The sequence below is a fragment of the Natator depressus genome, chromosome 10 (assembly GCF_965152275.1).
Source record: "Natator depressus isolate rNatDep1 chromosome 10, rNatDep2.hap1, whole genome shotgun sequence".
Lineage (NCBI taxonomy): Eukaryota > Metazoa > Chordata > Testudines > Cheloniidae > Natator > Natator depressus.
In genome coordinates, this window is record NC_134243.1 from 63,930,122 (window position 1) to 63,944,359 (window position 14,238).

Consider the following 14,238-nt stretch of genomic DNA (forward strand, 5'->3'; position numbering starts at 1 on the left):
ATAGGGACAGTCCTGATTTTTGGGTCTCTTTCTTGTATAGGCTCCTATTACCCCCCCACCCTGTCCCGATTTTTCAGATTTGCTGTCTGGTCACCCTAGTATAAGCCTACACGGGGATGTCTGCCTTAAGTGTGCAGACAGCTTGAGAACAAGGACTCAAAAAGCGTGAACTCCCCTGTAGTCTTTCTGAAACATCAACTTTAAAGTCTAACCATGACAATTCAGTGTCAGCATTAACTATTTAACTACTGATCCTTTTAGCAGATGGAATGGGAAAGGGGTATAAGCAAAGCCCACAAGCAGGTTGGACTTGGAAACTGTTGCATGGAGAGAAATGCAGAACAGAACGTAGATGCAAAGAAAGATGAGGGAGATAAACAGACAGCAGGATGTGAAGGAAAAGGAAATAAAGGCCAGAAACAGCAGTGGTCCTAAAGGGGAGCATAACTTTTCCATGGAACAATTTTAAATGTGACAATAAGGTATGAGCACACAAATAAGAATAACCTATGTTTAGGTACTATATAAAGGCTATATTCTATCATGTCTCTCTGTGGCAACTTCCCATTGACAGCAGGTATTCTGCTATAGCTCAAACTTTGTACATATACTTAGATTTATACCCTGACCCATGGACAAAAACCAGAAGGGGGTTACAAAGAGGATGGCTCTAGACTGTTCTCAGTGGTAGCAAATGACGGAACAAGGAGTAATGGTCTCAAGTTGCAGTGGGGGAGATTAAGGTTGGATATTAGGAAAAACTTTTTCACTAGGAGGGTGGTGAAACACTGGAATGCGTTACCTACGGAGGTGGTAGAATCTCCTTCCTTAGAAGTTTTTAAGGTCAGGCTTGACAAAGTCCTGCCTGGGATGATTTAATTGGGAATCGGTCCTGCTTTGAGCAGTGTGTTGGACTAGATGACCTCCTGAGGTTCCTTCCAACCCTGATATTCTATGATTCTATAAGTGGAACTCAGCCCTTCACTCCCAATGTAATGCGTCAACCAAAAGGAAAAGTAATGAAATTCAATACCTTTCCCATACTTTTAGTTTAGATACAAAGCATTCTCCAGTGTTAATCAAGGATATTTTCTCTTGTACCTTCTCTTCCTTTGACTGCTGCTCTTGTTCAAGTTTCTTCCTCAAAGTGGTTTCCAGTGTGTCTTTCTCTCCACAGACTGCTATGTAACATTCCTTCACTGCTGTCATCTCCTTGTTCAGCTCATCCATGTCAGCCCTTACATAAGTCATTTTAAATTGTTATTCTTTAAATTCACAAACATGATCACAATTTAAAAAGGAAATTATTTCAAGTGTGACTGAAAAGGGCCACTTCACAGTAGACCCTCAGTCTAATGAAGGATGTCAAAATTGATAAGGTCTTACTTTAACCGTGAGATGGTCTCTTCATAAGCCTGAATGAGTTGTTCTTTTTCTGCAGCAAGCCTCTCCATGAAGTCTTCCCGAAGCTGGGCTTTTGTATCTTCATGGTGTTGCTGATAGGTTCTTTCACACCTAGGATGGAGAAAAGTTAAAGCTTCATTCAACTGTTTATGTACAAGAGCAGCTAAAATTTTTTTTATTTTTGTAAGAAACGAGGTCTAAAGCTGCGATCTCTGTACAAAGGTGGTACAAAAGGATCACACAGGCCATGTGGTAAAAGTTGTAGATGTAACAGTTACCTGTCAACAGCTTCTTGTTTATCCCGATCCAAGTCCTGAATCATTTGTCTCATTTGACTACACAGATCTTGGTTTGCAATTTTCAATTTTTCCTCATTTGCTTTAAGTTCTTGAATACATAAACTATAGTTCTATACAAATGAAAGTCAAAATCATGAAAAGACAATTTTAAAGAATGCATTCTAATTTACATTTTGGACAATTTGGCTGGTCTTTAATCTTTTTTCCTTAGGGCAAATGTGACAAACTCACCTCAGCTTCTTGTTGTAAATCCTGATTCACCTTTCTAAGTCTCAGAAGCTCTTTTTGAAGATACTTATCAGAAGCAGATGGAGTGGACCACAAGGTTTCAGTCAGATTTTCTATACTACTTATTTTAGGCTATCAAGAAAACATAAAACTAAGTTGGAACAACTCTTCAGAAATACATGTAGACATACTTGCTTTAGAAGTTAACATGTTAAGCAAATATTTTTCCTTGATACAAAAAAAAAAGCAGTAAAGGCAATGGCTTCACTGCAAAATACAGGACACTACGGTTGTAAGTATTCTGCCCATATGACAATCTTTGAATTTTTGTAAGCTCTTCTGGGTTCGTTCAAGATGTATACGCTCAATGCCCTGTACCAGAGTTGAACACCAACTACCATTTAATTGAGACATTGGGCCTTTGCAGGGTATATCATCATTCCCCACCATTCAAGCCACAGTTTGCACATGTAATATGTTGGGTAGTAATGTCTTTCTTCATATTACAACAAGTTTGTCTGATTTATAAAAGCCACTTTAAAGATTAACATTCAAGATGGGGAAAAAAGTAGTATGGGAGAAATGCTACATTGACTCAAATGATTGCTCCTTCCTTGTACAGTTTGCAGTTTTCAGCTAAAGGCTGTGATTTGCTTTCCTCCAAGAAAACAGAACTCAAGAGAAGTTTAAAGTAATCAATCAATAAAGCTTGCAACCATTTGTAAGCAAGTCCTCATACCAGAAACTTAACTGGAAGGCAGCACAAACTATCCAAGTTCTGGTGGTAGTTTAAAGACATCTGCCAGTTATTTCCAATTTCTCGGATGCTACTTATTTTATTTCTGCAAAATAGTAATCCCTTCCTTAAGGTTAAGAACAGCTTCATTTACTTGTTGTAAATGTAGTTCAAAGAAATTACTTGTAACTGCTTTTCTCAAGAGAAAAATTAGAGATCACTTATAGGTTTTGCTTGGTTTACTTTAAATCCAGTGAATTTTTGCCTTGTTCTATTAAGTCCAAATGCTCAGTGGTACATTTAAACGAACAAACCTCATTCTCGTTTGCGGTTTTATCTGTTTTCAACAGCTGCTTGAGTTCTTCTGTTGTCCTCTGACAGTCTTTAAGATCATTTTGTAACTGAGAAATCTGATTTCTTTTCATTTTGTTACTGCCCAATAAACGTTCCATTTCAGTTTTCAACTCTAGGATGAGCTCATCTTTAGAAAATTCTTTCTCCAAATCTCTATTCTGCACAGTACTGTTAGAGAAAATATAGGCAGTCCAATTTTGTTAAAACCTGTAGACATCCAAAAGCTTAGAATAAAACAAGCAGCAACTCTACTTTACTTTACCAAATCTACCAAAAATAGAACAGTTAAAAGAACTGTAAGAAGACCGCTCACCATGAGCGAGTACCTCAAGCAATGCTAGAAATTATGTTTGCTTTGTTATTATGTTACCTGGAAAGGACTTCAATTATACATTTAATGTATTATCATTATAAATATCTTTCAGCAACTTGTCTATGCAACTGATTAGAAAACAAGTAGCTGAGTTTCCAGGATTAAGAAGTCATTTCCTAAAACTGCTTCACCCCTGCACAAATTGAGCTATTGTGAGCTATAACTAGTGATTAGTTGGTTAAAATATTATTTTAAACCAGTAAATAAGCAGTGCCATTTTGAGTGTCCGAGTGCATTTGTACATATTTCTGTAGGCTGTTCTTGAAGACCAAGCGTTTCAACAGGTAAGGAATGGTTGTCTTTTATCTGCAATAATACACTATGCGCAGTGTACAGATTTATCATCCAAATATTTTCATGTACTCCTAATATTCATACAACAGAGTCTGCAGACCACTTCCGTAGGCCAATATCAGAAAGAAAGATCTGTAGGTAAGCTTGTTTCATTCAAACTGAACAGAAGGTGGGCGCTGTTTCCCACATTAGAATAATCTATGGTAATTTATTAAATATGCTGAGGAGACCAAAGAATTCTGCGTTTGTTATAAGTACTCTGCTGCTAATTTACTGAGTTTTTAAAAAATTATTACATATAATAATTTTGTACAGACTGCATCTTCTACTGTAGACTGATCTGATGCATCATTTGCTAGAATGATATTCACCCAATACCTGTGAAATCTTGCTTTTTTCCAGTTGACTTTTTTAATACCCAAATCCACATAAGAATCAGTCATGTCCACATGAAGTTCTCCACTTGCGTCATTCAGAAACACCCCAAGCTTGGCAGCAGATTCGTACAAAGCAATTTCTTCCTTTAGTTCTGTTAGCTCTTCCTAAAAAAGGCAAAATAGTAGTATTATAGACAGCAGGTCAAGTAAGTCAAAACAAACCAGGAAATCAAGCCTTTTAGGCCCAACAAGAATTTCCCCAGATAAGTCACTAAAAGTAAAACAAATTTCTTAAGTTACTAAACTAATTTCTGTATTTATGGGCCATACACATTTGAACCACCAAGCATTGCTTTAATTCTAGAAACAAACCGTTTGTTTTGCTAATACCAGTTATTACTCAATCACTTATGTGATAGCCTCTCTACTATACTATAAGTTACATTAAAAACCAAGTGGGGAATATTTCTTACACTCTCACTATATGTCCAGTATATACAGAATTCTTAGTATCACAGCTAGCATTCAGGTAAGGGATGGTTTCAGACTCTTATGTCCTTACCTCTTCTTTTTCTTCTCCCAATCATCATCATGATGGGGATCTCTCTGTAAAGGGGAGTGCAGTTTAGCTGCAGTAGCAGCTAGAGCAGCGAGAAGATTCATAGTTTCAAAGATGGCAGGATTTTACAAGTTAAATATCTGAACTACAATGAGAACATGGACTTCCAGATATAATTGGTAGAGGGATTCTCCCCCTTCGCTCATGATAGTAATTCTTGCTCATGAAGATAAGCTTCAGAAACATATTATACTTCCAATAGTCATAGAATATCAGGGTTGAAAGGGACCTAAGGAGGTCATCTAGTCCAACCCCCTGCTCAAAGCAGGACCAATCCCCAATTTTTGCCCCAGATCCCTAAATGGCCCCCTCAAGGATTGAACTCACAACCCTGGGTTTAGCAGGCCAATGCTCAAACCACTGAGCTATCCCTCCCTACTTCTCCAATTAAATTAGATTTTTCTCCTCCCTCTGGAAACAGGATTTGAATTTTAAATACTGTACTTTCCATTCTTCTCCCACTAGCACACTAGTTAAACACATTATGTAAAGTCTGCCCTGCTGAGACACATGTATCCCTGTGTTTTAATGAGCAAGCCTGGCATGGAATATTCACTGTGACTCTGGAGAACCATTCTCCCTTCAGTAATGGAGTACCAACTGATACATTCAAAAGGGATGCCATGCCAGGGCCATGTCCATAAATGCTTCAGTCTAGCAGATGCTTACCCTTTATGCCCCCTCCCTTTTCTAACAAAATATTTTTTCATAAAATATATTAACCTGCAAAGTCTTGTTCATGTTGTTGCTTATCAGCTGTGCAGACTGGGCTTGCTGCAGTTGTAATCGTAACTGATTTGTCTCCTGTATTGAGCCTGTAGAGAAAGAGAACCTTACTGTAAGGAAGATTACTACTAAAAATTCACCATTAAAAGTAAATATATGGACTATGGCAGTAGCCCTTACTCCATTTACTATGCTCATGAACTCCGCTATTTTAAAATATAAGTTATAAAGATGGAAAAAAGTTTTTTTGGCTACTTGGAAAAGAAAGTTATTACAGTTCTTAGATTTAAACAGCAGCTTGTTCCAGGCTCAGAAACCCTTATTTCTTCAGGGTTTTTTTGGTTTGTTTTATTTTAAAACTACCAGTTTAAAAAAACAAAGTGAGGAGGAATAAGACATGTCAAATGTTTGCTTTTCTTGTAACTAACCAGGAGCAAAAAGGAAATTGTGTAACTATACCAAAAAAAGAGCAGGAACAAGGCTACCTTGGAAAAGAGGTTGAAAAAATTCAAAAATAAAGACTAATTTTATAAAGTTGCTAATTTAATATTACTTTTAAGGGCATTCCACAGTATTCTATCACTCTTTGGCTGGCCGACTGCATTCCACTTAATACTGCCCGTTACACTCATAATTACTTATTGCTTTATTATAGAGAATTAACAAAAAGAGTTTCCCCCTCCATTTGGACTTCCTACCATCTCCTCAAGATGGCCTCTTGTACATATATACACATCAGAATTCTCATTTTCAGCAGGTTCTTAAAATGGGATCCACAGGAAAAGGAGAGGCATGTATCTAATACTTAAAAAAAACCAATTAAATAAAGGTTTCAGAGTAGCAGCCATGTTAGTCTGTATTCGCAAAAAGAAAAGGAGTACTTGTGGCACCTTAGATACTAACAAATTTATTTGAGCATAAGCTTTCGTGAGCTACAGCTCACTTCATCGGATGCATTCAGTGGAAAATACAGTGGGGAGATTTATATACACAGAGAACATGAGACACTGGGTGTTACCATACACACTGTAACAAGAGTGATCACTTAAGGTGAGCTATTACCAGCAGGAGAGCGGGAGGGGGGGGAAGGGGGAACCTTTTGTAGTGATAATCAAGGTGGGCCATTTCCAGCAGTTGACAAGAACGTCTGAGGAACAGCAGGGGGGTGGGGGATAAACATGGGGAAATAGTTTTACTTTGTGTAATGACCCATCTACTCCCAGTCTCTATTCAAGCCTAAGTTAATTGTATCCAGTTTGCAAATTAATTCCAATTCTGCAGTCTCTCCCTGGAGTCTGTTTTTGAAGTTTTTTTGTTGAAGTATTGCCACTTTTAGGTCTGTAATCGAGTGACCAGAGAGATTGAAGTGTTCTCCAACTGGTTTTTGAATGTTATAATTCTGGACGTCTGATTTGCATCCATTTATTCTTCTACGTAGAGACTGTCCAGTTTGACCAATGTACATGGCAGAGGGACATTGCTGGCACATATCACATTGGTAGATGTGCAGGTGAACGAGCCTCTGATAGCGTGGCTGATGTGATTAGGCCCTATGATGGTGTCCCCTGAATAGAGATGTGGACACAGTTGGCAACGGGCTTTTTTGCAAGGATAGGTTCCTGGGTTAGTGGTTCTGTTGTGTGGCGTGTGATTGTTGGTGAGTATTTGCTTCAGGTTGTGGGGGCTGTCTATAAGCAAGGACTGGCCTGTCTCCCAAGACCTGTGACAGTGATGGGTCATCCTTCAGGATAGGTTGTAGATCCTTGATGATGCGTTGGAGAGGTTTTAGTTGGGGGCTGAAGGTGATGGCTAGTGGCGTTCTGTTGTTTTCTTTGTTAGGCCTGTCCTGTAGTAGGTGACTTCTGGGTACTCTTTTGGCTCTGTCAATCTGTTTCTTCACTTCAGCGGGTGGGTACTGTAGTTGTAAGAGTGCTTGATAGAGATCTTGTAGGTGTTTGTCTCTGTCTGAGGGGTTGGAGCAAATGCGGTTGTATCGTAGAGCTTGGCTGTAGACAATGGATCGTGTGGTGTTGTCTGGATGAAAGCTGGAGGCATGTAGGTAGGCATAGCTCTCAGTAGGTTTCCGGTATAGGGTGGTGTTTATGTGACCATCGCTTTTAGCACCGTGGTGTCCAGGAAGTGGATCTCTTGTGTGGACTGTAGGTGTAGAGGGCTGAGATTGATGGTGGAATGGAAATTGTTGAAATCCTGGTGGAATTCCTCGAGGGCTTCTTTTCCATGGGTCCAGATGATGAAGATGTCATCAATGTAGCGCAAGTAGAGTAGAGGCATTAGGGGACGAGAACTGAGGAAGCGTTGTTCTAAGTCAGCCATAAAAATGTTGGCATACTGTGGGCAGTACCCATAGCAGTGCCACTGATTTGAAGATATACATTGTCCCCAAATGTGAAATAGTTATGGGTGAGGACAAAGTCACAACGTTCAGCCACCAGGTTTGCCGTGACATTATCGGGGATACTGTTCCTGACGGCTTGTAGTCCATCTTTGTGTGGAATGTTGGTGTAGAGGGCTTCTACATCCATAGTGGCCAGGATGGTGTTTTCAGGAAGATCACCGATGGATTGTAGTTTCCTCAGGAAGTCAGTGGTGTCTCGAAGATAGCTGGGAGTGTAGGGCCTGAGGAGGGAGTCTACATAGCCAGACAATCCTGCTGTCAGGGTGCCAATGCCTGAGATGATGGGGCAGCCAGGATTTCCAGGTTTATGCATCTTGGGTAGCACACAGAATACCCCAGGTCGGGTTCCAGGGGTGTGTCTGCGGATTTGTTCTTGTGCTTTTTCAGGAAGTTTCTTGAGCAAATGCTGTAGTTTCTTTTGGTAACCCTCAGTGGGATCAGAGGGTAATGGCTTGTAGAAAGTGGTGTTGGAGAGCTGCCTAGCAGCCTCTTGTTCATATTCCGACCTATTCATGATGACGACAGCACCTCCTTTATCAGCCTTTTTGATTATGATATCAGAGTTGTTTCTGAGGCTGTGGATGGCATTGTGTTCTGCATGGCTGAGGTTATGGGGCAAGTGATGCTGCTTTTCCACAATTTCAGCCCGTGCACATTGGCGGAAGCACTCTATGTAGAAGTCCAGTCTGTTGTTTCGACCTTCAGGAGGAGTCCACCCAAAATCCTTCTTTTTGTAGTCTTGGTAGGAAGCTCTCTGTGGGTTAGTATGTTAACATTCAAAAACCAGTTGGAGAACACTTCAATCTCTCTGGTCACTCGATTACAGACCTAAAAGTGGCAATACTTCAACAAAAAAACTTCAAAAACAGACTCCAGGGAGAGACTGCAGAATTGGAATTAATTTGCAAACTGGATACAATTAACTTAGGCTTGAATAGAGACGGGCAGTGGATGGGTCATTACACAAAGTAAAACTATTTCCCCATGTTTATCCCCCACCCCCCACTGTTCCTCAGACGTTCTTGTCAACTGCTGGAAATGGCCCACCTTGATTATCACTACAAAAGGTCCCGCCCCCCTGCCCCGGTCTCCTGCTGGTAATAGCTCACCTTAAGTGATCACTCTTGTTACAGTGTGTATGGTAACACCCATTGTTTCATGTATGTATGTATATAAATCTCCCCACTGTATTCTCCACTGAATGCATCCGATGAAGTGAGCTGTAGCTCACGAAAGCTTATGCTCAAATAAATTTGTTAGTCTCTAAGGTGCCATAAGTACTCCTTTTCTTTTTGCAATTAAATAAATTCATTATGAGAATGCTGGTCAAAAGATGGAGAAGTTCAAGGCTATCTACAAATCACAATTTGCAACTTGCAATAGTGCAAGCTTCCTAATATGTCTGGCGAATGCTCCTCAATGTGGCTCTTAAGGGAGTGCCTGGAACTGAAAAGTTGTTTTGTTTTTCCTTTAGTTTCAAATCCTTAACTCTTCTATGGAGATAGCATTCAATGGTACTCTTTTTGGCAAACTACAACAGGGATATGTTGACACCAGTCCAGTAAGAACTGAACTAAGGTTGTTTACACATAAACTGGCATTGTTTTGGGATTAGTTTAGTTAAACCCGTGCAATTCTGTGGGCAGGCACTCTTATTTTGGTTTAAGAGAGGCTTATTTTGACTTAGCGTCATTCACACATTTTTAGTTTTAAATAAACAGTATTAACAAACCCAAAATAAGCCACTCAAACCAAAACCTGCACACAAACTTACAGAGATTTAATGAAGCCCGTTTGAAAACACATCTAGCTAAACCACTGAAAGTTTGTGTGTAGACAAGGTCTGAAACCACCAGCCACCAATTAAATACTCATGGCTTTGAGTCATTATTTATCTGGGCCAAGTGACAACACTATTTCATCACTAATCTCCTAAACCATCCAGTGCCCTGAGGCACAGTTTTTAAGAAACTGGATACAGCCATATTGCTAAAGTTAGTGGTTTATCAACAGTCAACTGTAGAGTAGTACATGGGACAAGTTTTACACGTTCATGCTACGTATCTTGCACTAGAAGTTGTTTGTCCGAACATGTCACTTCAAATCTAGAATCATTTAATGAATTTCAAATATATGGTTAACTTATTTCTTCCCCAAAAGTCTAACACGTGTTTATTAATCACACTGCACCTGTTATGCAATTCCATCCTTATTGGAAATTGTTTCTGCCATAGCAGATAAGGTGTATGGACGAGACTAACCTGTTTGCAGTAAGTTTGCACACTGCTTTTGGCTTTCTTCTAGGCTCCTCGTCAGTCGATTGATTATCTCTGTTTTTTCTAGTTTGCTTTCTTCTAGCATTCTTTCGAGTTGCTTCACATGTTCCCTTAGATTACAGCAAAGATCTTTCTAATGAGAGATTTTTCAAGTTACAAATCCATCACTCTCACAGGCAGTAGTCTAAATAGTCATCCAGTAAAATTTAAAATACAATTAAATTAAGCATATATCAGAAGTATTGAGATCATACGGATCGTGGTTTTCTCTACTGTTTTTATGAACTAAGGAAAGTATGATCTAAATGTTTTTAAGCTACAAAGTCTACCAGAATCTTTTAGAAAGGTATCATTCAAGTCATTAAGTGCGAAACATCAGCCTCATATCACAACCTAAACAGTGTCTTGACTGGAAAAAAAGTTTGCCTTACCAAGAAACCTACTTTGATGTAAATATTAAGACAAGTAGTTTTTACCTCATCTAGCTACATCAAGGTAAGCCCCAGACAGAGATCATAGGGTTGACCTCAACTAGCTACACTGAGGTAAAAACTACAGCACCTTGTTTCTGCTAAAAATTTTACACTGAAATAGCTATCTTGATGTAAAAAATACACCTTTTTATTTTGCAGTGAAGACAAAGCCTTAGCAGCAGAATGCTTGTTGGAGGAAAGAATGGTGACACTAATGTATGCCTTCCAGTTCACAATCAGTTAATCCTCAAAACACCCCAAATTAAGTATGTTTTTCAGTATTATTTTTACAATTTAATTTTGTTTCCCACCTGCAAAAGAGTCTAAGCGAAAGAAAACAGTCAGTTCCCGATTTCCTGGGGCGTGCTCAGACCACACCTCAGTTTAAAAATTATACATCAATAAGAGCCAATTCCTTAAAAGTGTAACAATGCAAAGAGTTGATTAAGGTGTGATCCTATCATGTGCTATAACTGAAAGAAATTAGAGAAGTCTGAGGTGTTACTTGTAGCAATAATAGTTTAAATATTCTCATGTAGAAGTATTGGGTGCTTTTTTTGTTAAGTATCTAACTAAATCACACTCAAATGGCTTTGTGGACATGCATGGCAATGTTTATAAACATATCATATATTGTGTTTGTTTCAAAATGTTGTGACTTTTGTGTCTACTTCTCTCTGTTCTGTTACCATCTTCTGGAAGATGGGATTGAGATTTACAGGCCATTTGGAAGAATGGTTTCAGAAGGGACTGGATAGGGAAAAGAGTGCAGCTCTACAGTTTTCTATGACTTAGGCAAATATTCAGTGTTCTAAATTCCATCCTAACCTGCTCCTGCAGTGCAGAGTTTGTAGCTTCAAGTTTCTGTTCTAATGACAATACTTGCTCTTCATACTTCTGCTTCAGGGCTGCAACTATGGTCTCATGCTGTTCTCTGGCTCGCTGAAGAGAGTCAGAACGCCGAAGCTCTAACAGCTGCTGCTGCATGCTTTCCATGGCTAAGTCTGCCACTTTGGATTGCTTGAATAGCTACAAAAACCCACGATATAGAATACTTGAGTTCAATTACAAAAAAGCTATGAACATATAAAGGCTTCAAGAGAAGTGACTGCACAGTTAAGAATGTCCAAAGTTAAAAATACGTTTTCATCGCTTCATAAACTCCAAGGCCAGAACAGACTACTGTGATAATCTATTCTGACCTCCTGTGTAACTTCCCCCAAACAGTTCCTAGAGCACATATTTTAGAAAAATAGCCAATCTTGATTTAAAAACTGCCAGTGATGGAGACTCCACCGTAACACTTGGTAAATTGTTGCAATTGTTCATTACTCTTATTGTAAAAAAGGTACACCTTATTTCCAGTCTGAACTGGTCTAGTTTCAACTTCCGGTCATTGGATTGTGTTATACTTTTCCTTGTTTAGACTGAAGAGCCTACTATCAAATCATTGTTCCCCATGAAGGTACTTATTAGATGGTAATCAAGTCAACCCTTAACCCTCTTTTTGTTAAACTAAATAGAGTGAACTCTTTGAGTCTATCACAGGGGTTGGCAACCTTTCAGAAGAGGTGTGTCAAGTCTTCATTTATTCACTTTAATTTAAAGTTTCGCGTGCCAGTAATACATTTTAATGTTTTTTAGACGGTCTCTCTCTATAAGTCTATATATTATATAACTAAACTGTCGTATGTAAAGTAAAACAAGATTTTCAAAATGTTTAAGAAGCTTCATTTAAAATTAAATTAAAATGCTGATCTTACGCCACCAGCCCGCTCAGCCCACTGCCAGCCTGGGGTTCCGTTCACCTAGGCCGGCAGCAGGCCGAGCGGGGCCCCCGACTGGGACCCTGGCTGGCAAGGGGCTGGCAGCCAGAACCCCAGACCAGCAGCAGGCTGAGCGGGGCTGGCGGCCAGGACCCCAGACTGGCAGTGGGCTGAGCGGCTCAGCCCGCTGCCGGTCTGCGGTTCAGTCCTCCGGCTCCTGCCAGCCAGGATCCCGGCTGCCGGCCCTGCTCAGCCCGCTGCCGGTCTGGGATCCCGGCCCTGACCACATAGAGTGGATACCTACCTTCTCCCTGGTTCTAGCCCATTCTCTTCCTCTCTCTGCACTAAGCTGAGAGTGGGAGTGCACTGAGCACAGGGCTGGGGGTGAAGGAGCAGGCTGGGGGTTGGGGTGTATGGTCTGGCCAGGAGCTAGAATGAGGGAGGGGGCTCAGTGTTGGGGTGTGGAGTGCTTACCTGGGCAGCTCCCATTTGGTGCGAGGGGTGCAGATGGGAATGGGGGGGGATGCAGGAGCTCCTGTTTGGTGCTCAGAATGGGGGTGCGAATGTGGGGGGTGCAAGAGTTAGAGCTGGGGTCATGGGGGGTACTGGAGTTAGAGCTGGGGTCAGGACAGAGGGCTGGGGGTGTGGGCTGGGGTCGTGAGGGTACTTCCAGCCCCTTGCCCAGAGCAGCTCATGGCAGGGGGCTGGAGGGGATATGCCCTGATTCCAACGCCTCTTCCCCAAGGCCCCGTCCCAACCTCTTCTCCGCCTCCTCCCCGGAGCAGCGAGTGCACTGCAGCTCTGCTTCTCCCCCTCCGGCTCAAGGGCCATCAGCTGATCAGCGGCAGGGAGGGAGAGGAGGGGGGGAGGAATGCAGCATGCTGGGGGAAGGGGGAGAGGGGGGAGCTTGCCTGCTCTGCAGCAGCAGCTGGTGGGGGGGCAGAGAAGAGCAGGCTGGGGCAGGCAGGATTTTTAATTGCATGCTGCTGCCTGCCGAGGTCCCGGCCTAGGTTTGGCAGCGGGCTGAGCGGGGCCGGTGGCTGGGACTCTGTAAGCAGCAGTGTGCCATTAAAATCTGGCTCACATGCCGTCTTTGGTACGCGTGCCATAGGTTGCCAACCCCTGGTCTACCAAGTATCACTATACTTGAGTCTATCACTATGTTTTCTGATCCTTTAATCATTCTCGTGGCTCTTCTCTGAACCCTCTCCAATTGATCAGCAGCCCTCTTGAACTGTGGACACGAGAACTGGACACAGTATTCCAGCAGCAGTTGTGCCAGTGCCAAACACAGAAGTAAAATTACCTCTCTACTCCTACCTGAGCAGATTATCCACCATGACTCCAAAATCTTTTTTCAGATTCACTATTTCCCAGGATAGAATCCCCCATCCTGAAAGTATGGCCTACATCTATAGAGTTACATTTAGCTGTATTAAAATGCATATTGTTTGCTTGCGCCCATCTTAACAAGTGATCCAGATTGCTCTGTTTCAGTGACCTGTCTTCTTTATTATTGGTTAGAATTGGGGGAGTGGTAAATTACATCCACCTTTAATGTGGGGAAACAAGTACTCTAACAGAATGGGTGCCCTGACGGAACTCTGCATTGTATAATTCAAAAGAAGCCAGTGCTAAAACATAATGCCATTTAGTTAATAGGATATAATCAAGGTCCCAGCACATCAGCCTTTGTCAGCAGAACTCGTACGGAGTCCCAGATACTTTAAAGATCCCTAGAGACTTTGCAAGGGGAAGGTAAGTTGCAAACACTGCCTCCTGTGGGGGATGTAGGAAGAGCCCCCAAAGAGGCATGTGCACACACATCTGAGAATGTAACCACAAGAAGTTAAAGTCACTGATTTATCTTACAACACAAGTCAAAGTAAATATGATT

General features: G+C 41.2%; 1 protein-coding gene across 1 annotated transcript in view; it reads right to left on the minus strand.

The window, feature by feature from the left end:
- The window catches only part of CEP152 (centrosomal protein 152), a 54,409-nt gene that overhangs the window by 18,191 nt on the left and 21,980 nt on the right, over positions 1-14,238 (minus strand). Inside the window, exons 9-17 of the mRNA XM_074966376.1 lie at positions 11,404-11,604; positions 10,088-10,235; positions 5,408-5,499; positions 4,067-4,230; positions 2,982-3,189; positions 1,935-2,063; positions 1,683-1,813; positions 1,387-1,515; positions 1,102-1,237 (exon numbers count right to left, since the gene is read on the minus strand). Of these exons, the coding sequence (XP_074822477.1) occupies positions 1,102-1,237; positions 1,387-1,515; positions 1,683-1,813; positions 1,935-2,063; positions 2,982-3,189; positions 4,067-4,230; positions 5,408-5,499; positions 10,088-10,235; positions 11,404-11,604 (1,338 nt within the window). The remainder of the gene's footprint in view (positions 1-1,101; positions 1,238-1,386; positions 1,516-1,682; positions 1,814-1,934; positions 2,064-2,981; positions 3,190-4,066; positions 4,231-5,407; positions 5,500-10,087; positions 10,236-11,403; positions 11,605-14,238) is intronic.